The 27,361-nt window shown below is 42.4% G+C and overlaps 1 protein-coding gene across 1 annotated transcript in view; it reads left to right on the top strand.

Moving 5' to 3' along the window:
• The first annotated feature begins 13,741 nt into the window (after positions 1 to 13,741).
• EDN3 (endothelin 3) overlaps positions 13,742 to 27,361 on the top strand; it is a 133,197-nt gene continuing 119,577 nt past the window's right edge. The window contains exons 1-2 of the mRNA XM_073683029.1: positions 13,742 to 13,981; positions 16,650 to 16,974. Of these exons, the coding sequence (XP_073539130.1) occupies positions 13,930 to 13,981; positions 16,650 to 16,974 (377 nt within the window). The 5' untranslated portion in view covers positions 13,742 to 13,929. The remainder of the gene's footprint in view (positions 13,982 to 16,649; positions 16,975 to 27,361) is intronic.

Below are 27,361 nucleotides of genomic sequence, written 5' to 3'. Positions count from 1 at the left end.
TCCTACAGATATCTATATACAGTATAATGGCCCCCACAGCTCTCCTATATACAGTATGTGACCCCCTACAGCTCCCCTATATAATATGATACAATCACAGCTCCCTATATGCAGTATAATGGCTCACAAGTAATGATTGATAAAATAATAAAAATAAAACTACTCATCTCGCTGCATTCCCCCAGTAGACTACTCCAGTCTCTGCAGCTTGCGTTATGAGGCTCAGTGTGGCAGGCGCTATCTAGTGATGTCATTGCGCCTGTTGCGTCCACTCTCATATAATCAGGTGGAATGGTGGAGAAGGGCACTATCAGCTCTTTCCTCCACCATTGAATTCTGTTGAAAGTGGAGTGATCTTGGTGGGTCAGATGCAATTTGGCACTGGGTTTCCCCAGACTCAGGTGCCCCTCAGGAGCAGCAATGTCTGCCACTATGGACACCCCTTAAGAAGAGTGTCCATAGGTCCAGCCATGCGTCAGGGCCCACCAGAGGATTCTGCGGTCCTCTGGTGGGTCATGCTGGTACATGAACCAAAAGCATAGTGTGGCAGAAGGCCACAGTATAGATGTGGTGTGTATGCTTGTCAGATTGGACTAGTAAAACAGGTGGGCTAAAACATATACAGTTATGGTAAATGTGTACATTTTTAAATCTTTTTTTTCTAATTTCTTTACAAAATTCAACCCTTTCCTAAAAATTAGGTAATAAGAAATGCTAGGTAGGTACACATCCAAAAAGCCAGTACCTGCAACATTACCATGGACTGGTGGGGTGTGTAAGATGTAAAACTTGACTGGAAAAACAGATGTGTACCTTTAAACAACAGATTACAGAAATAGGATAACCTCATGGGTATATAATTATATCTCACATCAAAAAAAGCATAAAAAATAACCTTTACTAGATATCATTAAAATATTGCCTTAAGGCACACAAAAAAATACTGTATAACATAGAAATAGACATTAAAATTTGTGAAAAGATGATCAAATGCTGTTAGCTCAGATGGATATATAGAAAGACATCAAGCTATAGGCTATAACGTCTAACAAGACGACATGTAGTCCAGAGAGCCCCAAGCATTCAGAGTCTCTTACAAAAGCCTATTCTTATATAATAGTCATAGATCAGGGTTCCCCAACTCCAGTCCTCAAGGCCCACCAACAGGCCATGTTTTCAGGATTTCCTTAGTATTGCCCTGGTGATAATTCCATCCCCTGCACCAGCAATAATCCCATCACCTGTGTAATAGTAAGGAAATCCTGAAAACATGACCTGTTGGTGGGCCTTGAGGACTGGAGTTGGGGAACACTGTCATAGATCATAATAGCAAGATTAGCCACTAAGAGTACCGCTAGAATATATTACTCATTTATTTTGATTCAAAAAAGATCCCCGGTGGAGGCGACATCAGTACAATATAAGATGATTCCTGAATCCTCTAATTCATCTCAGCATATCACCTGTTAATGTGAATATGCTTAATAACTAGCTGCAGTTAGCAGTATAATCACCAGGTGATAGTAGTACTCCAAAATTACAAACTAATATATAGATAAATAACTTCCCCAAGCTGGGATATAACAGCAGGTTCCCTTGCAATAAAAAAAGGTTCATATAGTATGAAGTATGCACAGATGAAGCAATACCTCCCACTACAGTTGCAGATATTTCAAATAAAGTGCATATAGAGTTAAAGTGCATAAATAGTTACTCATCTTAATATGCAGGGACACTGCCTTCCCAGTATAGTACAGGGGTTCCACATTCCTCGATGAGTCTGCAAACCATCAGCAGGATACCTAATTACATTATCAACCCATTTTTTCTCCTGATGAACCTTGATTTACACGGGGAAATGCGTAGAGGAATGGGGAACCCCTGTACTATACTGGGAAGGCAGTGTCCCTGCATATTAAGATGAGTAACTATTTATGCACTTTAACTCTATATGTTACCATAAAGTTACATCTGACATTATTATCATCCAAAATATAGTTTTCAGGTAATTGTCCTTTATAATTTCAGTCCTTTACATATAGTTCAACCAAAGGGATAATTGTATCAATAGAGGCCATATATCTTGATTGGCAGAGGGAGACTCTATTAGGATGGATCATATTTCTCATATATTATCCTCTAGTTATTCTTGTGATTGGGGGTTGATCCTAGTATGTTGAAACTTTCCTTTTGTTTTCTTCCCATTAGTATGGTACAGCAGCAGCTCCAAAATCCATGTCGCCGCCTTTCTCCGCTCTCCGATCCTCGCAAGAGAACACAACAAGAACACAAGTAAGTAAAAAATCTATTTGTTTTTCCTTTTAAAGGGGATATACCTGAATCTGGACCTTTATCTTCCTGACATTCTCAGAATTATGTAAGATTTGGATAAAATAGCTAAACATAGGATATATTAAAATTCGCGCATTCACAAAAAGGGTTTGAAACTTGCATATTCATTTAGGCCATGAGGGGTTTTTGTATTCAGGACTTCTATCCATTTTGTTTCTTTTTTCAGAAGTTCTTTTTTATAGTTTCCTCCCCTGATACCTAGATGTACTCGATCAATTCCTCGTATTTTAAGTAATTTTGGGTTGCTGTTATGACATCTTTTAAAATGTTTGGGAATAGTTTTTAAAATCCCTAGATCTGTGACTTCTGCAGCATTTTTGATGTCTCTAATATGTTCCAACGTTCTGATTCTCAGTTCTCGAGTTGTCATTCCTATGTAAATTAATTTACATGGGCAGTATGCGTAGTAAATCACATTATCTGTTTTACAATTAATGTGATGTGTTATAGTGAAGGATTTGCTGCCGTCACTATTTGAAAATATTAGTGACCTTTCTATGTATTGACATGCCAGGCATCCTCCACATTGGAAGGATCCCCATTTTGGGCCTGCTCTGTCAGAAAAGAGATTTTTCTGTAGTGTTGTACAATGACTTTTTGTAATTATATCTTTAAGATTTTTTGATTTTCTCCAGGTAACAGATGGATGTTTTGGGATGTATTTTGCCAGATCCTCATCTGTTAACAGAACTGACCAATGTTTGTCCAACATCTGTAAGATGTCTTGCCATCTGGAATTAAATGTGGTGATGAATCTGATGGGTTGTTTTTCTCGACTAGTAGTTTTTTTTGAATACGTTAATAATTGACTTCTGGGGGTAAATTTGGCTCTTCTATAGCCAGCCCTAATTGTTTTATGGTTATAACCTCTATTTTGTAGATTGTTTTTCAGAAAGTTAGCTTGATTTTCAAATTTGTCATTATCTGAACATAGACGTTTCATACGTAGGAACTGCCCTATTGGTAATGCTTTTTTTAGCTGAGGAGGATGGGAGGAGGAAGCATGAAGAAGTGTATTAGTGGCTGTTTCTTTTCAATAGACGTCTGTGGAAATGAAGCCCTCCCTCAAGATCATCATCAGCTACATCACTACTATCAGACGACGCATGTGGCAAACAACCTTTTTTAGGCAAGCGCGGTGGGCCAGTAGAGGTGAACTATCTAGACCACCAGGCCCAAAAAACCGCTACCCCTCGCCAATCAGTAAGAACACGCAACTTCTACAAAAAGGACAAAAAACAGTACAGAATTTAAAGGTAATTAACCTATCAGATACACATCTCACTAGATCACAAACTCAGGTGTTGGAAAAGGGATTAACTTTTGCACCGGCGGCACGTTTTGACTCCTTCACTATGATTAAAGATGTAGAACTTTTTGCCAGAAAATTAAACTATAAGAAATACTTTGCAAATCAATCAAGAAATCTATTCCCCACAGATATTGAACAAACAGCATTGGAAGATTTGGAGGAATTACTAATGGAACAGACAGATACAGAACAGCATCTCCCGACAGATCTGCATGGCTGTTCACAACATTTCCCCCCTATAGGACTATGTCCCAATGTGGACATCTTTGTAAAACTAATGAGAAAAGAAATCTCCCAAATACCCGAGAATATTTCCTCATATAACCTAACATCCCAACAAAATAAAGCAATTAAAGAACTAGAAAACATGAAACACCTGGTTATTAAACCAGCTGATAAGTGGGGAAATGTTGTGTTATGGCCTGCAGATATGTACGAGAGAGAAGCTTTCAGACAGCTTAATCAATCTAACTGCTATAAAAGATTAGAGTTAAATCCCTTACAAAAATATAAAAGAGAATTAGATTCCATCCTCCTAACAGGTCATCAACAAGGAATAATTTCCGGTGATATGTTAAAAGGCCTTACATCTGACTTCCCAATAATCCCGACGTTCTATTTAAAACCTAAAATCCATAAAAATAAACATAACCCCCGGGGCGCCCCATTGTATCAGGAATAGGAGGATTATGTGAAAATACATGTAAGTTTATAGATTTTTATTTACAAAAATGTGTTGAAACACTACCATCTTTCATTAAAGATACCACAGATATGCTGCGACGTCTCGCAGACATACAGCTTGAAGAAGAAATGTTCCTGGTCACATGCGACGTCAAATCACTTTATACGTCTATATGCCATGACCATGGGATCACGGCGTCCCGACATTTCCTTGATATGTCAAATTTGGATGGAGGATTAACAAATTTTATCATCGATCTTTTACATTTTGCTCTAACGCATAATTTCTTTACATTCAAGGATAGATTTTTCCTACAGCTCCAGGGAACCGCTATGGGGGCGACTTGTGCGCCCTCGTATGCAAATCTTTTCCTGGGGCTGTGGGAGAGCAAAATAATCCAAAATATGGATGAGATGAGCGCCGTGGTCTCATGGTCGAGATATATGGACGATATTCTATTTATTTGGCAGGGGTCCGAATCAGGCTTACTTACCTTTCTAGACAAGCTCAATATCAATGAGCTAAACATCAAGCTTACATGGCACTATAGCAAGACCAACGTAGATTTTATTGATATCCACATTGAGGTCACCCCGGAGGGCTTCATTTCCACAGACGTCTATCGAAAAGAAACAGCCACTAATACACTTCTTCATGCTTCCTCCTCCCATCCTCCTCAAACAAAAAGAGCATTACCAATAGGACAATTCCTACGTATGAAACGTCTATGTTCAGATAATGACAAATTTGAAAATCAAGCTAACTTTCTGAAAAACAATCTACAAAATAGAGGTTATAACCATAAAACAATTAGGGCTGGCTATAGAAGAGCCAAATTTACCCCCAGAAGTCAATTATTAACGTATTCAAAAAAAACTACTAGTCGAGAAAAACAACCCATCAGATTCATCACCACATTTAATTCCAGATGGCAAGACATCTTACAGATGTTGGACAAACATTGGTCAGTTCTGTTAACAGATGAGGATCTGGCAAAATACATCCCAAAACATCCATCTGTTACCTGGAGAAAATCAAAAAATCTTAAAGATATAATTACAAAAAGTCATTGTACAACACTACAGAAAAATCTCTTTTCTGACAGAGCAGGCCCAAAATGGGGATCCTTCCAATGTGGAGGATGCCTGGCATGTCAATACATAGAAAGGTCACTAATATTTTCAAATAGTGACGGCAGCAAATCCTTCACTATAACACATCACATTAATTGTAAAACAGATAATGTGATTTACTACGCATACTGCCCATGTAAATTAATTTACATAGGAATGACAACTCGAGAACTGAGAATCAGAACGTTGGAACATATTAGAGACATCAAAAATGCTGCAGAAGTCACAGATCTAGGGATTTTAAAAACTATTCCCAAACATTTTAAAAGATGTCATAACAGCAACCCAAAATTACTTAAATACGAGGAATTGATCGAGTACATCTAGGTATCAAGGGAGGAAACTATAAAAAAGAACTTCTGAGAAAAGAAACAAAATGGATAGAAGTCCTGAATACAAAAACCCCTCATGGCCTAAATGAATATGCAAGTTTCAAACCCTTTTTGTGAATGCGCGAATTTTAATATATCCTATGTTTAGTTATTTTATCCAAATCTTACATAATTCTGAGAATGTCAGGAAGATAAAGGCCCAGATTCAGGTATATCCCCTTTAAAAGGAAAAACAAATAGATTTTTTACTTACTTGTGTTCTTGTTGTGTTCTCTTGCGAGGATCGGAGAGCGGAGAGAGGCGGCGACATGGATTTTGGAGCTGCTGCTGTACCATACTAATGGGAAGAAAACAGAAGGAAAGTTTCAACATACTAGGATCAACCCCCAATCACAAGAATAACTAGAGGATAATATATGAGAAATATGATCCATCCTAATAGAGTCTCCCTCTGCCAATCAAGATATATGGCCTCTATTGATACAATTATCCCTTTGGTTGAACTATATGTAAAAGACTGAAATTATAAAGGACAATTACCTGAGAACTATATTTTGGATGATAATAATGTCAGATGTAACTTTATGGTAATACTAAAGATCTATTAATTTTTAATAATAATTTACTACTGTTACACGTGTTTTTTTTGATTGATATGCGCATTTGCAGCTGCCAGATATTCGTAATCTGAGAATTTGTTTGGGTGATATTTATTCCCCTTCAGATAAAATGACTTCTGTCAATGTAAATGTGCATATATATATATATATATATATATATCTATATATATAATCGTCTTATCCCGTCTGTCTGTCTGTCTGTCTGTCTGTCTGTGTGTCTGTCTGTCCAGAAATCCCGCGTCGCTCATTGGTCCGGCAGCGGCCAATCAGCGCCGGGGGATTTCAGAAAAAAGATGGCGGCCGTTAGCGGCTCATCTGCGGGACGGAGCTGAACGGCGATGCAGCCGGGAGATGACCAGCGCGAGGCGCTCATCTCCCGGCCGGCAACAGCAGAAGGAACCCGACCGCTGGACCCATCTGCGGGACAGAGATGCAGCCGGGAGATGAGCGCCGCGAGGCGCTCATCTCCCGGCCGGTAGCAGCAGAAGGACCGCCGGCGCCGCTGACCTCCATGCGGAAGGGAGGACCGGGGAGCGGCGCTGCGGGTCGGGATACTTCTCCTGCGAGCGCCCGCTCATGTCCCGGGTTCTCGCAGCGTAAGTACCCGCACAGGCAGCGCAGCTCCCCAGTCCTCACCAAGACGATTCGATGATTGGTCGCGGTCTTCGGACCCGACCAATCACTGATCTTAGCGCAAAACTTAAACACTCTTGTGCTGATTGGTCGCCGACGCTGCCCGCGACCAATCACCGATTTGGGCGCCAAATTTAAATATCGGCCGCGACCAATCACCACAGCGGTGTTTAAATGTGGAGCCAAGATCGGTGATTGGTCGCGACCGATATTTAAATTTGGCGCCCAAATCGGTGATTGGTCGCGGCCGATATTTAAATTTGGCGCCCAAATCGGTGATTGGTCGCGGTCGGCGTCCGCGACCAATCAGCACAATAGTGTTTAACATTGGCGCCAAGATCAGTCATTGGTCGCTGGCCAAGACAGCGACCAATCACCAATTTGTGCGGCAATTTTAAATAGCGTCCGCGACCAATTGGATGTCAGCGGCGCTGCCTGTGCGGATACTTCCGCTGCAAGAACCCGGGACATGAGCGGGCGCTCGGAGCAGAAGTATCCGGACCCGCAGCGCCGCTCCCCGGTCCTCCCTTCACACCCTAGCCGCTGATGTCCCCACAGTATCTGCATGGTGTTACAAAGGTCCGGACATTTGTGTTAAAAAACGCTGATTGGTCGCTGGCGCTGCCCGCGACCAATCACCGATTTCGGCGCCAAATTTAAATATCGGCCGCGACCAATCACCGATCTTGGCTCCACATTTAAACACCGCTGTACTGATTGGTCACGGATGCTATTTAAATGTGCCGCCCAAATCGGTGATTGGTCGCGCACAGCGTCGGCGACCAATCAGCACAGCGGTGTTTAACTTTAGCGCCAAGATCACTGATTGGTCACGTGCGGAGAGCGCGACCAATCAGCGAATCGTATTGGTGAGCGGGGAGCGGAATCATATTAGTGAGGACCGGGGAGCGCCGCTGCCTGTGCGGATACTTCCACTCCGAGAAGCTGGGAGATGAGTGACTGCTCGCAGCAGAAGTATCCCGACCCGCAGCGCCGCTCCCCGGTCCTCCCTTCACACCCTATCCGCTGATGTCCCCACAGTATCCGCATAGTGTTACAAAGGTCCGGACATTTGTGTTAAAAATCGCTGATTGGTCGCTGGCGCTGCCCGCAATCAATCACCGATTTGGGCGCCAAATTCAAATATCGGCCGAGACCAATCAGCACAGCGGTGTTTAAATGTGGAGCCAAGATCGGTGATTGGTCGCGGCCGATATTTAAATTTGGCGCCGAAATCAGCGTTTTTTAACACAAATGTCCGGACCTTTGTAACACCATGCAGATACTGTGGGGACATCAGCGGCTAGGGTGTGAAGGGAGGACCGGGGAGCGGCGCTGCGGGTCCGGATACTTCTGCTGCGAGCGCCCGCTCATGTCCCGGGTTCTCGGAGCGGAAGTATCCGCACAGGCAGCGCCGCTGACATCCATGCGGCTAGGGCGTGAAGGGAGGACCGGGGAGCGGCGCTGCGGGTCCAATTGGTTGCGGCCGCTATTTAAATGTGCCGCACAAATCGTTGATTGGTCGCGGACTTGGCCCGCGACCAATCGCTGATCTTGCGGCCAAAGTTAAACACTACTGTGCTGATTGGTCGCGGACGCGGCCCGCGACCAATCACCGATTTGGGCGTCAAATTTAAATATCGGCCGCGACCAATCACCGATCTTGGCTCCACATTTAAACACCGCTGTACTGATTGGTCGCGGACGCTATTTAAATGTGCCGCCCAAATCGGTGATTGGTCGCGCACAGCGTCGGCGACCAATCAGCACAGCGGTGTTTAACTTTAGCGCCAAGATCACTGATTGGTCGCGTGCGGAGAGCGCGACCAATCAGCGAATCGTATTGGTGAGCGGGGAGCGGAATCGTATTAGTGAGGACCGGGGAGCGCCGCTGCCTGTGCGGATACTTCCACTCCGAGAAGCCGGGAGATGAGCGACTGCTCGCAGCAGAAGTATCCGGACTCGCAGCGCCGCTCCCCGGTCCTCCCTTCACACCCTAGCCGCTGATGTCACCACAGTATCCGCATGGTGTTACAAAGGTCCAGACATTTGTGTTAAAAATCGCAACCAATCACCGATTTGGGCGCCAAATTCAAATATCGGCCGCGACCAATCAGCACAGCGGTGTTTAAATGTGGAGCCAAGATCGGTGATTGGTCGCGGCCGATATTTAAATACTGTGACCAAAATAAAGTGCATTTTACTGAAATTAACGGTGGTGAGTGCCGCTCCTATTGTTCTCCTCTTAATCTTATGAACTATTACATGTATAAAGCTGAGCACTGCAAGACAAGGCTATTACAATCTGGATATTTTTAATTTGATCTACTTTTTTCCTTTTAACTGGGTGTGGTGGTAATACCAGCATTTTCCCTTTTGGTCTTTGTCCATATAACATTCTACTCAGCTCCTTCGGCTCTATACCATGTTTGTTCCCTTTAATGACCTCATTGATGCCTTCCGAGTAGATATGATGGTCATCTGTCTTTGTTGTAGGTGAGGGTGTAGGAATAGCTAAATTCCTTCTACCTGGAAATAATCTTTACATCTTACTGTTTTTTTAAATATCATATCAGTTATCATTGATCAAAGTCCAGATCGTTATCTGTGTAAACAAGATTGTAAGATCTCTGGGACACTGACCTGACAACGTGTTCAAGATGTCCTTAAAGGGATAGTGTGCTAGATGATGGCATTAAGGTAAGGAGAAAAAAGAGGGAAAAAAAAACTATTTTGAGGGTAGAATTCCTCAAGTATTCCTCAACATGTCACTTATTGATTAAGAAATATGGTATGTAACTTATCTGTGCTGGGTTATAACTGGCGTAAATGACCCAGATTAGACAATGCGTCAACCATGTTCATATTTCCAGTATATATCCAATTCTTACAAATATGTGGGGGCTTGATAAACATGGAGGTGGAAGCCCCCTCTCCATTGAACATCTTCAATTATCAAACGGGGCTTGTTGGATCTCCATTTTAATAATAATTTAGGGTGTTGGAGCCACACAAGCAGGAATGTATGACGTCTCCTGTCAATACACATGGCTGCCTCTACGCTCTTGATCTCAGGGGGCTGGGAAGGTGAGCTATAGGGAGCAGTTTGGTGGGGGTCTCACACTGTTGAGCATCTTTAGCTTCTCGTGACAATTCTGGGGTAAAAGGGGATTTTCTTACCAAAATAATGACTCTGTAGGGTAAAAAAAAATCAGCTTGATACCTTTATCCTAAAGAGACAATATTTGCCAGTCAATGAAGAAAAACCCTGATGGCCACAGTGTTACTTCCATCAAATTTAATTAACTGAATGCATTGTAATTGGGAGGTAATCTAACACGATAATTTTCGGTATTGAGGTTCATGCCAGTGTTGCCATTAGGTGGTGCTGTGCTATTGATGACCTCTGTATTTGTACATTGTGAAAAACACACCAGCTCCTGTGCATTTTATCTTTAATGGGATTTGCATGTCTATGTCATAATGAGCTCCAGCCTTCAGTGATCGTGACCCATAACTCACAAGCAGCTCTATTTTTGGATTTCAAAGCTTTCTGATCCTCGTGGGACTAGTCGGCTGGAGGAAATTTATTACAAGAAAAACATGGCATCTCTTTATGGATTTAAAATATTGTACCCTAGGGAAATAAATCAATGTAAGGGGCTGGACATTCAGGACAGACAGCAATTACAATTGTATCTTTCATTCTGGAAAGACTGGAACATTTATACATGACATGGACAGACGATTGATTTCAATGAGATTTGTGCAATGCCTCAATTCTCCTGTGGTGGCACTACAGGGAAATAGAAGACTTGCTGACAAATTTCCCAACATGTTACAACTGATTACTGGGGTCCAGAGCCATAGATGGATCCTGTACATAAGTGTTCTCTGCGCCATTAAATTCTTCTGGAGCCCCCAAAATTAAACAGGTTGTCCACTACTTCAGCATTGATGACCTATCCTCAGGACACCTGCCCCCCCCCCCCCCCCGATCAGCTGTCATCGGCAACAGGAAGTGCTCACTTGGGGAGTTGCTCCGTCTTCTGATAGTGGCCGAAGCAGGGTACTGCCCATCTGCCTCCTATTCAAATCAATAGGAGGCGGATGTGTAGTACCCTGCTGTGGCCACTATCAAAAGACGGAGCAACTCCGCAATTGAGTACTTCCGGCCGGCGGCTGACACAGATAACAGCTGATCGGAGGGGTTGACTGATGTCGACCCCGAACAATCAGAAATTGATGACCTATCCTAAGGATAGGTCATCAATGCTAAAGTAGTGGACAACCTCTTTAAGGAAACACTTATATCACATATCGGATATTGATGAATGAATGTGTCAAGTTGAAAATCTTTACTAATGTAAATTGTGTAATTTGTTGAGAAGAAAATCATTAACCAATTAAGGGCTTGTACCAAATCGCCTGAAAATAAAATTAACCAATTGAGGGCTGGTTCCAAATCGCCTGAAAATAAAATTGAAGGTAAACTGTTTCTAGGTTAATGCTGCCCGAGTTAAGGGCAGCACGAATCAGAACCTGGCTGCATGATTACAGGCAGGTATTTTTTCCTCTCCACGTATTGTTCTATTTGGTTGACAGGTCTCTCCTATGTGTCTATATATGGAGCAATCTGTTAAACACCTGGAGTGGGGTGGGAAGAAACTCTCCAAGGATTAGTCAGGTCTCTCACTAAGGTCCGTAGCCGGCTCTTCAAACTATGTTTTCCTTGACAGAGAAAGACATACCTGGTTGCAATCGTGCACACATACTCTGATTCATGCTGCATGAATCTAGTGACAGGTTCCCTTTAAAGAGTATCTATTGTTTTAATTTTTATGTCATAAATCAATACTATAAGTGAAAATAAGAAACTTTGAATTTTATCTTATCAGAGAAATCTGCTTCTTTCTTCACCTGTACTGCTGTTTCACTCTCAATTTATAGATAAAATCTGTATTGGGTGAATGCAGATTTTCCTATTATTGAGATAGGAGATGACAGTTGGTGCTTTTAAATTCTATGGAGGGAGGAGCTAGAGATAGATGTTCTACTGCAAGTTTTCCTGAAACGGCAGGTACTCAAAACTCTGGCCTGTGGGCCAATTCTGGCCCGCAGGATTGTTTTATTTGGCCCACGACACCCGAACCATCACCCCTATGTGGGGCCCTTTATACTGTGTGGAGGACTGTGTGGGGCCCATTATTCTGTATGGAGGACTATGTGGGGCCCATTATTCTGTATAGTGAACTAGGTAGGGCCCATTATTCTGTATGGAGGACTTTGTGGGTCCCATTATTCTGTATGGAGGACTATGTGGGGTCCATTATTCTGTATCGAGGACTATGTGGGGCTCATTATTTTGTATGAAAGACTTTGTGGGGCCCATTATTCCGTATGGAGGACTAGGTGGGGCCCATTATTATGTATGGAGGACTTTGTGGGGCCCATTATTCTCTATGGAGGACTATGTGGGGCCCATTATTCTGTATGGAGGACTATGTGGGGCCCATTATTCTGTATGGAGGACTAGGTGGGGCCCATTATTATGTATGGAGGACTTTGTGGGGCCCATTATTCTGTATGGAGGACTATGTGGGGCCCATTATTCTGTATGGAGGGCTAGGTAGGGCCCATTATTCTGTATGGAGGGTTTTGTGGGGCCCATTATACTGTATGGAGGACTTTGTGGGGCCCATTAGACTGTATGGAGGACTTTGTGGGGCCCACTATTCTATATGGAGGATTTTGTGGGGCCCATTATACTGTATGGAGGACTATGTGGGGCCCATTATACCGCATAGAGGACTATGTGGGTCCCATTATACTGTATGGAGCACTATGTGGGGCCCATTATACCGTATAGAGGACTATGTGGGACCCATTATTCTGTATGGAGGACTATGTGGGGGCCCATTATTCTGTATGGAGGATTTTGTGGGGCCCATTACACTGTATGGAGGACTATGTGGAGCACTATGTGGGGGCCCATTATTCTGTATGGAGGACTATGTGGGGGCCCATTATTCTGTATGGAGGACTATGTGGGGGCCCATTATTCTGTATGGAGGACTATGTGGGGGCCATTATTCTGTATGGAGGACTATGTGGGGCCATTATTCTGTATGGAGGAATATGTGGGGGCCCATTATTCTGTATGGAGGACTATGTGGGGGCCCATTATTCTGTATGGAGGACTATGTGGGGGCCCATTATTCTGTATGGAGGACTATGTGGGGGCATTATACTGTATACTGGTTGGCCCGCGACTTTGTCCAAGTTTTTAACTTTGGCCCTCTGTGTGTTTGAGTTTGACATCCCTGGCTTAGATACTGTATATTCTAGCAAACTTTTAAGCAAAATTTAAGGTGCTGAACTGCTTAGCTCAAAGATAATTATCTGCAATGGATGCAATTTTTATTGTCTGACAGCAAGCAGAGATCTTGATAATGATGATGAATTGGAACAAAAAGTAAACTAGGCATTTATCTGTTTGTTATTGTTACAATTCTGCAAATATTTCTTGTTCTTAGAAACAATGTCAGAGTTCTGCTATGTGGATGAGCTCTTCCCACACATGGATGAAGCAGGATTGTATGAGAGTAGGAGGCTCAGAAGTGGTAATGATGCTCTTGTCCTGTGGGAGGCGCCTGCTCACCAGCTTTATATCTCCTCTCTGATCTCTTCTTATGCACAGAGCAGCAGGGTATCTCTTCAGTATTACTCTGCTCCAGCAGCCTGCAGTTACCTCACTTCTAAGTGGCACAGGCAGGAATGGTCACCCCAGGACAGGGCTACCTGGCAGGGATTATCTAGAGCAATTGTGGCATCACATTCTGGATACTTTACACCTGGGTTCATGGAGCAGAGGCTATTGATTATACTGGGACTGCTGGTCACTTCTAACACAGGTAAGTGTACTCCCAATGTTAGGGGTGCCGCTGTATACTATAATAGGGTGCTATTCCTTAGATGTGGTGTAACTACAACTCCCAGCAGTTAGGGTGTGTGGGACATCAGGTGCAGGTGTTGGAGACACCAACACCACAAAGTGGTTGAATGAATTGGGATATCTGGTTATATAAGACGTGGGTGTCTTAACCCCTACCTATGTGTATTTAATATATAGGCTTGTTATAAGAGGTTTTTCTCAGGTAATTTTTGGGGGTCACCTTATTCATGTGTATGGTCCTGGAAATAGTGAGACTTGGGGGTGTCTTCTTCTTTATGCATGGTAGAAATAGTTTGTACTGTTAGATTTTTGGAAATGATTGTATTTCAGAGTCATCTATAGGGGTGTGATCTGCAGCTCAGCAGTGACTTCTCTTTCAATGTGAGCTTGCATCCCAAGATCTCATGCAATTTAAGGGGACCATAACATGTCACTGGCCTTAGAAGTATACCTAAATCGTATTTGGGGGTCTGATGGGTCTTATGACAGGACCTTAGCATTCACTTATTGGAAGACAATGTGATCTCCAAGATCTCATGCAACTTTCCGCAATTTAGTTGAGTACAATGCGAATCATTGTGGTCCCCGGCAATTTTAATTTATGAGATTTAAAATAATCCAATTTCATAAGAATACAGTGCATTAGATATATTGTTAGTCGCTTTTTTTATTTCATTATATGTTCCGGGGGGACAATCACAACTTTACAGTATATATTTATTATATGCTCTGAAAAAGCTCCAGGAAAAAGTGTCCTTTTGGTCTACATTAGGCCAATATGTTGGTATACAGTGTACCTCTTTTTCTCTTCTTTTTTTTTTTTTCTATCCTCATTCGGACATTCATTTTCTTTTCTTGTATGAGAGAAAAACACAGACTGCTTTTAATCACTGTGCTGGATCCAATTTTCATCCATTTTTGGTCTGTCAAATTTTTACCACCGGTTTTCCGGTATCCGGAAAAAAAAATTCCAAGCTTCACCTACTTGATAAACAGTAAAAGGTGGAAGGCGTCTGTCTGAGTGTTATGTGCTTTTCCCATGCGCATTCACTGGAATGGGTCAAATATGATCCATAATTGGATCAAAAATGGACAGTCGGTCTGCAAAATAAACAAATGAGCATAGAATATATGGGGAACATGTTCTATCTGTGAACATGTACGTGAAACTCAGATGTCTGAATGAGCAATTAGTTTGCAGTATTTTTATGGATTTACTTTCTGCCAAAAATGCTACAGCCAGATGTTACTTTAAAGTTGGAAGTAAATTATTGAAAAGCCTATAAATACAGCATTTTTTTACTCTGTTTTTTTTTGTGATGAGGACAGACGGTATACCATTGTTTTTCTTGGCGTTCTTCCTATAGACGTCTCTAAAGATCTTTAAAAATGCATGTTACAAATGTAGCCAGATTTAAAAAAGGAAAAAAAATGAAACCATTAATGAAAAACTATTTAAAACCATGGTGTTTTGCTTGTAAACATATAAAAACATTAAAAAAAGGTGTATGTGAATGAGGCCTAAAGCAGGTTCAACCTGATCAAAGGCTGGAAGCACCCTGGTTTTACTAATTTTCAATAGTGGGATGCTTTTTTTTCTACATAAATTCTTTTTTTTAGCCTTTAAGGGTTATTTCTTTCAATGAAAAAAAAATCAAGCCAACTAATAAGACCGTGTTCACATGTGGCCGCAATGCATTATTTTTTTTTGTTGCCGCTACTATGACAAAAAATGCATTGTTTGCCACGATTTTTGCAAATCTCAGCAAAAGCGTTGTGGTTTTGTGGACTCACTTTACTATAGGGCAGTAGAGAGGGTGCTCATTTCACCTATGTTAAACCAGTTTCTCCAACCCTTCCACAATTACATACATTTTTAATGGCTGCCCAAGGCTCTGCGGGGACCTTGTATGCCATACTGAAATCATGTGACTTACTATGTACAGTGCCATGGTATATGTTGGTGCTATATAAATAAATACGGTAATCATTTTAGTATAACTTTGTACATTTTCTATAGCGTTTGCTGAAACTGTAGGCAAGATTGGTAATAAATTGGCACAGACTCTCTCCTGTTTGTTGTCCATGCATCTGGTGTCTGATTTAGTGCCAGGCAATGCTGAAGCTTATGTAAAGTATGGCCACAAAGGCATCTCATGTATTGCGGGCATGTGCCTTCTTACTAGGATAAATCCCGGCTCCCAACATTTATCCCTTATGTAAATGTGCATGTTATATAGGAATGTGGCACATGTTCATGTGCATAACTATTATTCAACATGCATAAAAATACTATTGTTTGGTACATATCAATAGATAGTACAAGTGCAGCAACATTTGACAAGTATGTCCACATTTGCAATCCTCTTTTTATTGCTCTGTCTAAAATTACAAAACGAATCAACATTGTCTTGCTTAAAACTCTCCTACCGTCTTGTGTACGCAGCTGTTAAGTTAATCTATGTGTCTCCATGGTTGCAATAATTTTTATTATTTTGTTGCATTGTAGCAATACAATTACATAATAATGAAATAATAATAAAAAAAAGCCAAAGTATTCATGCCCTTCATTAAATGGCCAGCGTATACTTCAAACTCCAACTTTTACCTTCTTTCTTGTACTTTAGGGTTTGTTCTGGCTCTTCTGCCCCAGCTCTCAGGGGCTAAGGGCAGCTTCCAAGTTAAGGAGGGAGGAAGAAAAGCTAGCAGGGGAGAGAAGGAGTCGTCGACTATTTTTCTCCAATCGGGAGTAACCCTTCCCCCTGGGTCAGCTTCACCTGGACCTCAAGGAACCCCAATTCCTGGATATGAGCAGATGAGCCCAAGCTTTCACCTGGAGCCAGATTCTGGGGGAGCCCATAGGAGGGAACGACGCTGTACATGTTACACGTACAAGGACAAGGAGTGTGTCTACTACTGTCATCTAGACATCATATGGATCAATACGCCTGAGTAAGTAAAGGTACTCGTCCTGCCTCATCTTCTGTATGACAGGGTGGGGTATCCTTTCAGAGCTGTGGGACATGACAGGTTGTAGTTGTATCAGGAGCCATCTATAATGAGTGTTCTGAGGCCCACATTGGTTCCTCACCTCTATGGCTCGGATTTGAATAGTACAGCCTCGGTCTACAGTCTGATTGTCAACATCTTGGGTTGTATAGACTTTTATCATCTCCGCATTGGGTTCTTCTACCTATGCTTCGGAGTGTATATTCAGTATACTATATTATTGGAACTTGTACATGTATTTCTATGTACCTTCTCCATAGAGGTTACATCGGCAGAGGTCCAGCATCTGTGTTCGCCCACCTTCTTATGTCAGTGAACCCCAGCCTGGAGTGATGACTACACATTTACCAGATAAATTTACTCTACGGCTCATCAATGAAATAGGGGATAGACCACTATGATCTGAGGATCACTCATTGGTTCATCCCTATTGAGAAGAATGCAACCTACTGATTCTGCCCTCAAGCTGTGAACAGGGATTTGAACAAATTCCTTTTAAAAATGTACCTGGTGGGCATTATCCCTTAAGATTCGGCCTGACATTGGATTCCCTCATTACTCTGTGCATAGGGCTTAAGTTTAGGAAGAAGATGGGGTTATGGTCGGCAGATGTAACCCATTGATGTGATTCTTATGACTCTAAGTAGCTTTCAAATATTCAGGAATTTTCACTGGTGTTGGAAGTCTCCTTTTTACCTGCTGTTCTTGTATGTTAAGGTCAATTCATTTGAGTGAAAGATTGATTATTGCCTGTAATATTTAAATACTATTTACACCTTGACATGGAAAATGATTTTTACATATACTGAAGAATCGCACCAGGTATAAGGCTGCAATTTTCATTCCTTCACTCTTTTTTAACCACTTGTAGGAGTGTCTGTCTCAGTAATATAGGCTGGATGTGAGGTCTGTGTGTATCCAGGATGCTGCTGCCTTTACTCACTTTCTTGTATCAGCACAGCTCTAATACTGCACTTACAGGTGCATCTCACTAAATTAGTGAAAATGTTGTTTTCATTGGCTGTAAGCCATAATCATCAACATTAACAGAAATAAACACTTGAAATAGATCACTCTGTTTTTAGTGACTCTATATAATATGAGTTTCACTTTTTGTATTGAAGAACTGAAATAAATTAACTTTTTGATGATATTCTAATTTAGTGAGATGCACCTGTATTTCCTCTCCATGAGCTTACCTCATTGTCTATTGCCTGCTTTCTCTGCTCCCCATAAGACTTTAGATACTTTCTCCCCTCTCCACAACAGATCTGTGTACAGCCACCTCTTGCTCTCTCCTTCTATTAGCTGCAGAATAATGGAACATTTTTAATGAAGACTATTTAGAAAATGTCTTAACTTTTCATCTGTGAAGCAAATGAACAATCATAAAAATAATTCTGTGTGACTGTGTGTATAGCCTATAAAATTATGGCTGGGGAAAAAAGATAAAATAGTTAAACCACCACTTCAATAAGTGAGTTTGGGGAAATGTTATTTTTATGATTAGGATATTTGGATATCAGTCAAATATATACAGTTTTAAAGTATGTAATCTGTATAGACAGGCATTAAATTCTAGGCTTTCATCCAATACCTTGCCAGATATTCACAGATATTATTGACAGAATCATAAAATTCTCTGAGGTCCCCTTCATGCCTTGTGCTATTTTTTTTTTGGGGGGGGGGGGTTGCCAATTTTTTGGGGGAGTTTTTTTCACCTTCTTCATGAACCTCTTGGACTTGCGTCAAGAACTGTCAATTATGGTTATTATAGATGTGGTTAAACCAAGGGGTCCAAAAGTCCAAATTAGAAAACACCAGTTTTATAAATGTCACATGGTTGGCAGAATGAAAGGGGGGTTGTTATGGATTGTACATTTGGGACCCAGGTGCTTTATTATGTCTCCTGGTCCATATCCAGTGCTAGTATATGTTCCCATAGGGCCATATATGCAGTAGAATTTCTGTATGCTGAAAATCTGCTGTGTATTATTGTGAATGAGGTTTAAATGAATGGCGTGCAATTTAGGTAAAAAAAATCCACAGCATGAATTGAGTGACGATGCGGATTAGAAATCCACAGGATGTCAAATTTATTTTAGTTTTTAGCCTTTGCAGTAATGGTGCTACATCTCGGCAATAAAAGCTACTGCACTGGAAGATGGCAGCAGAAACGTCCCGAGGGCTCGTTGTCTTATTATGATTATATTGACATGCTGCAGAATTCTTTCAGACATTTCCACTATTGAAAATCTATTCAATATGTGTTGATGTGGTGGTTTTTTTTTTGTGCAGTGGGTGTATGGATTTCTATAAACCATGGGAGAGTTCCTGCAAAAGAATTGCCGGCAAGTAATTCCAGGGCATATCAGAGGTGTGGAGTGGAAGAAGGAATAGATGTGTAAAGGCTTGGGGCCCTGCCCAAAAATATCATAAGCGTGTATGAATAGTTATGGGTATATATGAGGGTAGGGTCACATAACTGTTTTCTCCATGTCCGAGAAAAATGGTCCAATTCTTCTGATCAGAGTTTCATCAGTTTTTCTCGGATGTGGAGAGAGGGAAAAAAAAATTTTCTCCACCTTCTCCATTCTGTCAGTCTGTGAAAATCAGACTGCACTCTGGTGTCATCTGAGTGCAGTCAGATTCTTTCGCGGACTCATAGACTTGCATTGACAATTGGATCAATATCGGCAATGCAATTCTAAGGCCAGGTTCTCACGTTCACTATTTGGTCTGTATTTTACATCAGTATTTGTAACCCAAACCAGGAGTGAGTGATAAATACAGAAGTGGTGACGTGTTTCTATTATACTTTTCCCCTGACTGTTCCACTCGTGATTTAAAATACTGATGTAAAATACTGAACGTATGAACGTGGCCTATGGGTCAATATAGGATGTATCTCCAATATTTTCCATGGACCAATCAGTCTGAGGAAAAAAATCAGACCTATTCACAGCTCTATAGAATATCATAGGTACAAGTGCTATCTGTGAAAACCACGTATAGCACTCATCCAGGAAAATCAGTGGCGTGGTCGAGCCCTAACAGTAAAGTGTATCGCATGGTTGGGAGCTGCATGCTGTATGTGATATATATGGAATTATTTGTATTTCAAAGGGTGAAATCTAAACCTAACATAGAAACAAAAGGAACATACACCACGCTACAAGTAAGTAACAAGCAATAGTGCATATCAATAACATAGGGTACTTAGTAACAAAAAATAGCGTAAAAGCCATCCTACCAGCGACAAGGTGTACCCAGTCGGGACGCCAAGAGTGAAATCTGTAGAAAATCCATATCTAAATCTGCATCAAAATACGCCTGTGAAGTTTGCAGATTTTGCTGCAGACTTCCCACAAAGTGTGTTATGTATTACCGCACCGTCCATAACTGCTCCACCTGGAAACGATCAGGACTGGGGATGCTGCTGATGTGTTTAGCTCACAGACGATTGTAGTAAACCATCAGATCTGTATAGTAGACAAGCACGATGAAACTGGTGAGAGCCTTTTGGAAGTGCATTGAGCTGTAGTGTGCATTGCTGCAAAAGGGCAAAAAAATAAAAATAAAAACCTCTTTAAATCTTCTTCCTTAGTGAGTGTGAATGAGCTGAGTGTGACCGGAGCGTAAGTAAAAACGGAAGTAAGAGTGTGACTTGTTGTTCAGTGACTTGGATTCAAGGAGTTTGGAAGGGAGGAATTTGGACTGAATTGCTGTCTGTATTTTAGTAATTCTTCACATTTCTTTGTACTTAACATTTCTGTCTAGTGCAATCCCCATTAGGAAATGAGCTCCATTATTGGCAATGCTATCCAGTGTACATCTTGCCACATGTATGCAATCCTTGAACAGTCGGTCGTGGGTGCATACTGCTGTGCGAGATGTGTGCACGTTGTGCGTTTGGAAGCCCAGGTACTGGATCTAAATGAGCAGCTGGCAACACTGACAATATGGAAAGGAGTCTGCTGCTCACTGAGAAGCTGCTCACTGGGGTAGATGTGGGGGAGGGTGGTAGTAGGGAGCTGCAGGACAGTGAGGCGGCTAGCTGGGTGACAGTTAGAAGGGGGGGTAGAGGGAAGAGTGCCAGGGAGGCTAGTCCTGATCTGGCACACCCCAATAAGTTTGCAAAGTTGGCAGATGAGGGGGTGTCGGTACAGGGGTAGCACTGCTGCAACAAGGCTTGTCCCCTGAAAGCCGGAGGAGTGTCAGCTCCAGTAAGGGGGGAAATAGGAGAGCAGGGCAGGCCAGGCAGGTGCTGGTAGTGGGGGAGTCAATTATTAGGGGAACAGATAGGGCAATCTGTCACAAAGACAGGGATCGTCGAGCAGTCTGGTGCCTACCTGGCGCTCAAGTCCGGCACATCACTGATCAGGTTGACAGATTACTGGGAGGGGCTGGTGAGGACCCAGCAGTCATGGTGCACATGGGCACAAATGACAAAGTTAGAGGTAGGTGGAAGGTCCTTAAAGATGATTTCAGGGAATTAGGCTGCAAGCTTAAAGCAAGGACCTCCAAGGTGGTATTCTCGGACATACTACCTGTACCACGTGCCACGCCAGAGAGGCAACGGGAGATTAGGGAGATAAATAAGAGGCTCAAGAACTGGTGTAGGAAGGAGGGATTTGGGTTCCTGGAGAACTGGGCTGACTTCTCAGTTGGCTACAAACTCTACGCTAGGGACCGGCTGCACCTCAATGGGGAGGGTGCAGCTGTGCTGGGGGAGAAAATGGCTAGAAGCTTGAAGGAGAGTTTAAACTAGGGATTGGGGTGAGGGTATTAGTGCAGATAGTGACCTGGGCACAAATAAAGAAATTGGGGGTGGGGTTAGAACAGTCAATAAAGTAAGAAGGAATAGAGGTACAGAGAGATACATAAAATGCATGTACACCCATGCCAGAAGCCTCACCAACAAACTGGAGGAATTAGAATTAATTTTGTTGGAAAATAATTATGACATGGTGGGGATATCTGAGACATGGCTGGACAAGAGCCATGACTGGGCAGTTAACTTACAGGGCTATAGTCTGTTCAGAAATGACCGTACAAACAATCATCCTTAAAACCATCTTGCGGGAGAATATATGTGAATCTAATGAAAATGTAGAGTCCCTGTGGGTGGAGATAAGGGGAGGGGGAAAAATTTATAAATTACTGATAGGAGTTTGTTATAACGCTCCAAAAATAATGGAAGCAGCGGAGAATATCCTCGTAAAGCAAATAGATGAAGCTGCGACTCAAGGAGAAGTCATTATTATGGGGGACTTCAACTACCCTGAAATACATTGGGGGACAGAAACCTGTAGTTCACGCAAAGGTAATAGGTTTTTGACAACTATGAGAGACAATTACCTTTCACAACTGGTTCAGGATCCAACAAGAAGGGGGGCACTGCTAGACCTAATATTAACCAACAGGCCAGACCGCATATCAAATATACGAGTTGGGGGTCACTTGGGTAATAGTGTTCACAAAATAATAAGTTTTCATGTAACCTTTAATAAGATGTGTAGTAGAGGGGTTACAAGGACACTAAACTTCAGGAAGGCAAATTTCCAACGGTTGAGAGATTATCTTAGTGCAATAAACTGGGGCGATATCCTGAGACATAAAGCTACACAAAGCAAATGGGAGACATTTATTAGCATCCTGAATAGGACCTGTGCACAATATATACCCTATGGGAATAAACATACTAGAAATAGGAGGAAACCACTATGGCTAAATAGAGCTGTAAGGGGTGCAATAAGTGACAAAAAGAAAGCATTTAGAGAACTAAAGCAAGTACCGTATTTTTCGAACTATAAGACGCACTTTTTTCCTCCAAAAAGTACATCTTATAGTCCGAATGTTGGGGGGGGTGTATATTTATGTGTGGTGTGGGGGGAGCGGTATCGGTGGAGGAGCAGGGCACAGGAGGCAGCCGCCGCCTACAGCAGCCTACACTGTCCCCGCTGCTAAAGAAAATGAACATTCACTGCTCTTTAATAGCGGTATACAGTGTAGCCGCGCTGCGGCTGCTACTGCTGCCGCTATCTCCTGTGCCCGCTGTTAAAGGGCATGAACATTCAACCTCTCTCCACGCCCATGGGCGTGGGGAGGGGTTGAATATTCCTGCTCTTTAAGTCACTGCTCCCCGCGCACACAGACCCGGCGTGGGGAGCAGTGACTTCCGGCAGCTGATCTCTCCTTGTGAACCGCGCATGGCAGTGACATCATGCGCGGCTCACATGGAGAGATCAGTGCAGGCAGACAGGACGCAGCGCTGGAGGAGAGAAGAGAGGTGAGTAGGAGTGTTTATTTTTTTTTAATGTGCAGCATGATGGAGATTAGGGGGACCATGCATACTAGGACAGGGATTAGGGGTGCCATGCATACCAGGACAGGGATTAGGGGTGCCATGCATACCAGGACAGGGATGAGGGGTGCAAGCATACCAAGACAGGGATTAGGGGTGCCATGCATACTGGGACAGGGATTAGGGGTACCATGCATACCGGGATAGGGATTAGGGGTGCCATGCATACCAGGACAGGGATGAGGGGTGCCATGCATACCAGGACAGTAGTAGAAAGAAATCGCTGCACAGCTGGACACTGGTGCTCGAGTAGGGGCCGAACCCGTACAATATTATAGAATAACCTCGGCACTCGGATTCGTTCAAAGAAGTACAATTTTAATGCAGTCCATAAATTAACAAAACGTTTCGGTCAAACAGACCTTCATCAGTACACACCAGGGGGGCTGTGCCTGGGATAGGGTCACCCTGATGAAATCTGTGTTGCCTCTGATGTTGCCCGCCTCTTCTCGTCTTCTTCTTGACAGACGTCTCCTTTGCTGTCCTTGGATACAGCATATGTGGAGAGCCTAGCATAGAACGCGGTGTCCGCCGCTGGTTCCGGGACCCGTAGAAGCGTGATAGACACGCGAAACGGCCGTTGTCCGTAAAAGGTGCCACTTCCCCGCATTTTTAATGGAAATGGAATAAAAGAAGATTTTATTACATCGGTGTGCCACCTCGCTTTCTTCATGTATGAATTGTGGCTTACTTTGTTTCTGGAGGGAGTTGCACCCGATGGTAAGACTGATTGCTCCAGCTGATGAGGTCGAGCTTCTAGAGTCTCTGCACAAGGACTGAGTCACTGCAGTGCTGGTTGCCTGTGCATTTGTATTTGGATGTTTCCTAAGAGATGCTATACTAGAGTATCTGAAGAAGAATAACCTCATGACCCAATATCAACATAGGTTTATGAGGGACCGTTCCTGTCAAACTAATTTGAGCAGTTTTTATGGAGGCAAGTTCCGGACTGGACAAAGGAAATGCAGTGGATGTTGTGTATATGGACTTTTCAAAAGCTTTTGATACGGTTCCACACAAAAGGTTGATGCATAAAATGAGAACAATGGGGATAGGGGAAAATATATGTATGTGGGTTAAGAATTGGCTCAGTGATAGGAAACAAAGGGTGGTTATTAATGGAACACACTCAGACTGGGTCTCAGTTAACAGTGGGGTACCACAGGAGTCAGTATTGGGCCCCCTTCTTTTTAACATATTTATTAATGACCTTGTAGGGGGCATACAGAGTAATATTTAAATTTTTGAAGATGACACTAAACTCTCCAGGGTAATCAATACAGAGGAGGACAATTTTATATTACAGGAGGATCTATGTAAACTAGAAGCTTGGGCTGATAAATGGCAAATGAGCTTTAATGGGGATAAATGTAAGGTAATGCACTTGGGCAGAGGAAATAAAATGTATAATTATATGCTTAATTGTAAAACACTGGGCAAAACTGTAACTGAAAAAGACCTGAGTGTATTGGTGGACGACAAGCTCACGTTTAGTGGCCAGTGTCAGGCTGCTGCTGCAAAGGCAAATAAAATAATGGGATGCATTAAAAGAGGCATAGATGCTCATGAGGAGAACATAATTTTACCTCTATACAAGTCATTAGTGCGACCACACTTAGAGTACTGTGTACAGTTCTGGTCTCCGGTGTATAAGAAAGACATAGCTGAACTAGAGAGGGTGCAGAGAAGAGTGACCAAGGTTATTAGAGGACTGGGGGGTCTGCAATACCAAGACAGGTTATTACACTTGGGGTTATTTACTGTGGAAAAAAGAAGGCTTAGGGGTGATCTTATTACTATGTACAAGTATATGAGGGGACAGTACAAAGACCTTTCTACTGATCTTTTTACTCTGAGGCCTGAGATGGGGACAAGGGAGCATCTTATATGTCTGGAGGAAAGAAGGTTTAATCATAATCACAGACGTGGATTCTTTACTGTAAGAGCAGTCAGACTATGGAACTCTCTGCCGCATTATGTTGTAATGAGTGATTCACTGCTAAAATTTAAGAAGGGCATGGATGCCTTTCTTGAAAAGTATAATATTACAGGTTATATATACTAGATTCCTTGATAGGGCGTTGATCCAGGGAACTAGTCTGATTGCCGTATGTGGAGTCAGGAAGGAATTTTTTTCCCCAATGTGGAGCTTAGTGTTAGCCACATGTTTTTTTTGCCTTCCTCTGGATCAACATGTTAGGCTATGGGTTGAACTAGATGGACTTAGTCTTCCTTCAACCTTAAAAACTATATTACTATGTTACCTTAAAATCAGATTCCATCACTGTATTGCTTTGCAAAGGGATTGTTCATGAACATTATTGTACAGAATAAATGTCTCTATATTTTTGGGATTGGCAGGGATCACAAAATATGGAGCTCTCCTTTAAATATGCCATAATATTCTGTGATGGGGGGATACCCCTTTAAAAGTGTTTCTAGGATTAGAAGAACATGACCGCTTCAGACCTGTATATGAGTTGTGTCTGGAGCTTATCTACTTTGCAGTAAATAGAACTGAGAAGCAATACCACACATGACCTGGAGTGGCACTATTTTTGAACATAACTCTTTATATACCCTAAAGATAATTTATTTTTATTCTTTTCGCACAGATCTTCTCATGGACTGTGGGGCAGAAATGTTAATTAATCACGGACCACTTGCATATGTTTGTAGCCGATGCTATGCAACCAGGAATAGTTTGCCATATCCTCCTTGGGAATAAATTTATATCTATGTATATATATATGTGTGTGTGTGTGTGTGTGTGTGTGTGTGTGTGTGTGTGTGTGTGTAAATGCAGTCCCTAATGTCTACCAGACTACCACCTGATCTGGTACCAATGCTGGGCCCCCGCCTCTTAGTAGAGTGCGGACTACTTCACCATTCATTAGATATAATTTAAGGAGCCCTGGTGGTCTGTGGAAATGGGGTGTGGGAGCAGGGAAATAGCAAAATGTTTATATTTGTATGGAAAAATGAAAAATGATTGGCAAAGATTACGACAAGATGAAGAACCTTGAACATCTGGCTTCAGTTAAACTCAGTAGTGGTGTAGCCCAGTGTAGCAGGATCTTACTGTGTGCACATGGGCTTGTGTAACATAGCATTAGCTCAGCTCTATGTGATATCATGTCAGCCCCTAATTCTGGCCTCCTGCAGAGCGACATCTACGTTCTGTAGTAATGGAGCGTAGGCTATTTAGGTAATTGTACCTCTGTTTGTATATGACCAATAAAGAGATTATTCAACGACTCGTGCCCACATCTGGCATTAGCCACACCACATGCCATGTCTTGTGCGTGGCTAGCGGGTATCATACGCCTGCCCTGTGTCTGAGAATAGTATGTGTGCACTATACCTGGTGAGTGTGCTTCACACCCGATGAGCGCCTCTGACCTCCTGATGCAGAAGTGAGAGGTGCTGGATAACCACTTCAGGCCCTGCACATTTTTAGGAGCCAAAATTGCCAAAAATTGTACCTCCTAGTGAGGCAAATTCAGTAAAAAATGATGTTGGCATTTAAGTTTATTGTGAGATCTGTCCTTACACCGTTATTGTCTGCAGGTTAAACTCACTTATCTGTACCTTATGCTATGAAGTAGCATTTCACACTGTAGTGCCCAGTTTTATCATAAAGTGTATCATACCTCCCATCTCTTCAGGAACTAGCGGGACTGTCCCAAAGTTTGGGAGCTGTCCCTGAAGGTCGGGGGTGTGTGCCAAGTTCAACTGTGTCTCTGTCAACTTAAACTGTGCCTGTGCCCTCAGGACACAGATACAATTGAAGACAATGGTGGAGCAGGGAACCATCAGATTCCACCTTCACATAAATAGTAACTCATCAGAGAAGCAGGATGCACAGGCAATATGGATGCCTGTGTGGCACCATCAAACTGTGTGGGGGAAAGATTTGTGGGGGATTAAACTACACTTGGGTCATATTACTGTGTGTTAATC

Source organism: Phyllobates terribilis, unplaced genomic scaffold, assembly GCF_046119375.1.
Source record: "Phyllobates terribilis strain yellow unplaced genomic scaffold, ASM4611937v1 Scaffold_5__5_contigs__length_657084704, whole genome shotgun sequence".
Classification (NCBI taxonomy): Eukaryota; Metazoa; Chordata; class Amphibia; order Anura; family Dendrobatidae; genus Phyllobates; species Phyllobates terribilis.
This window is presented reverse-complemented; position numbering and strand designations above follow the sequence as displayed.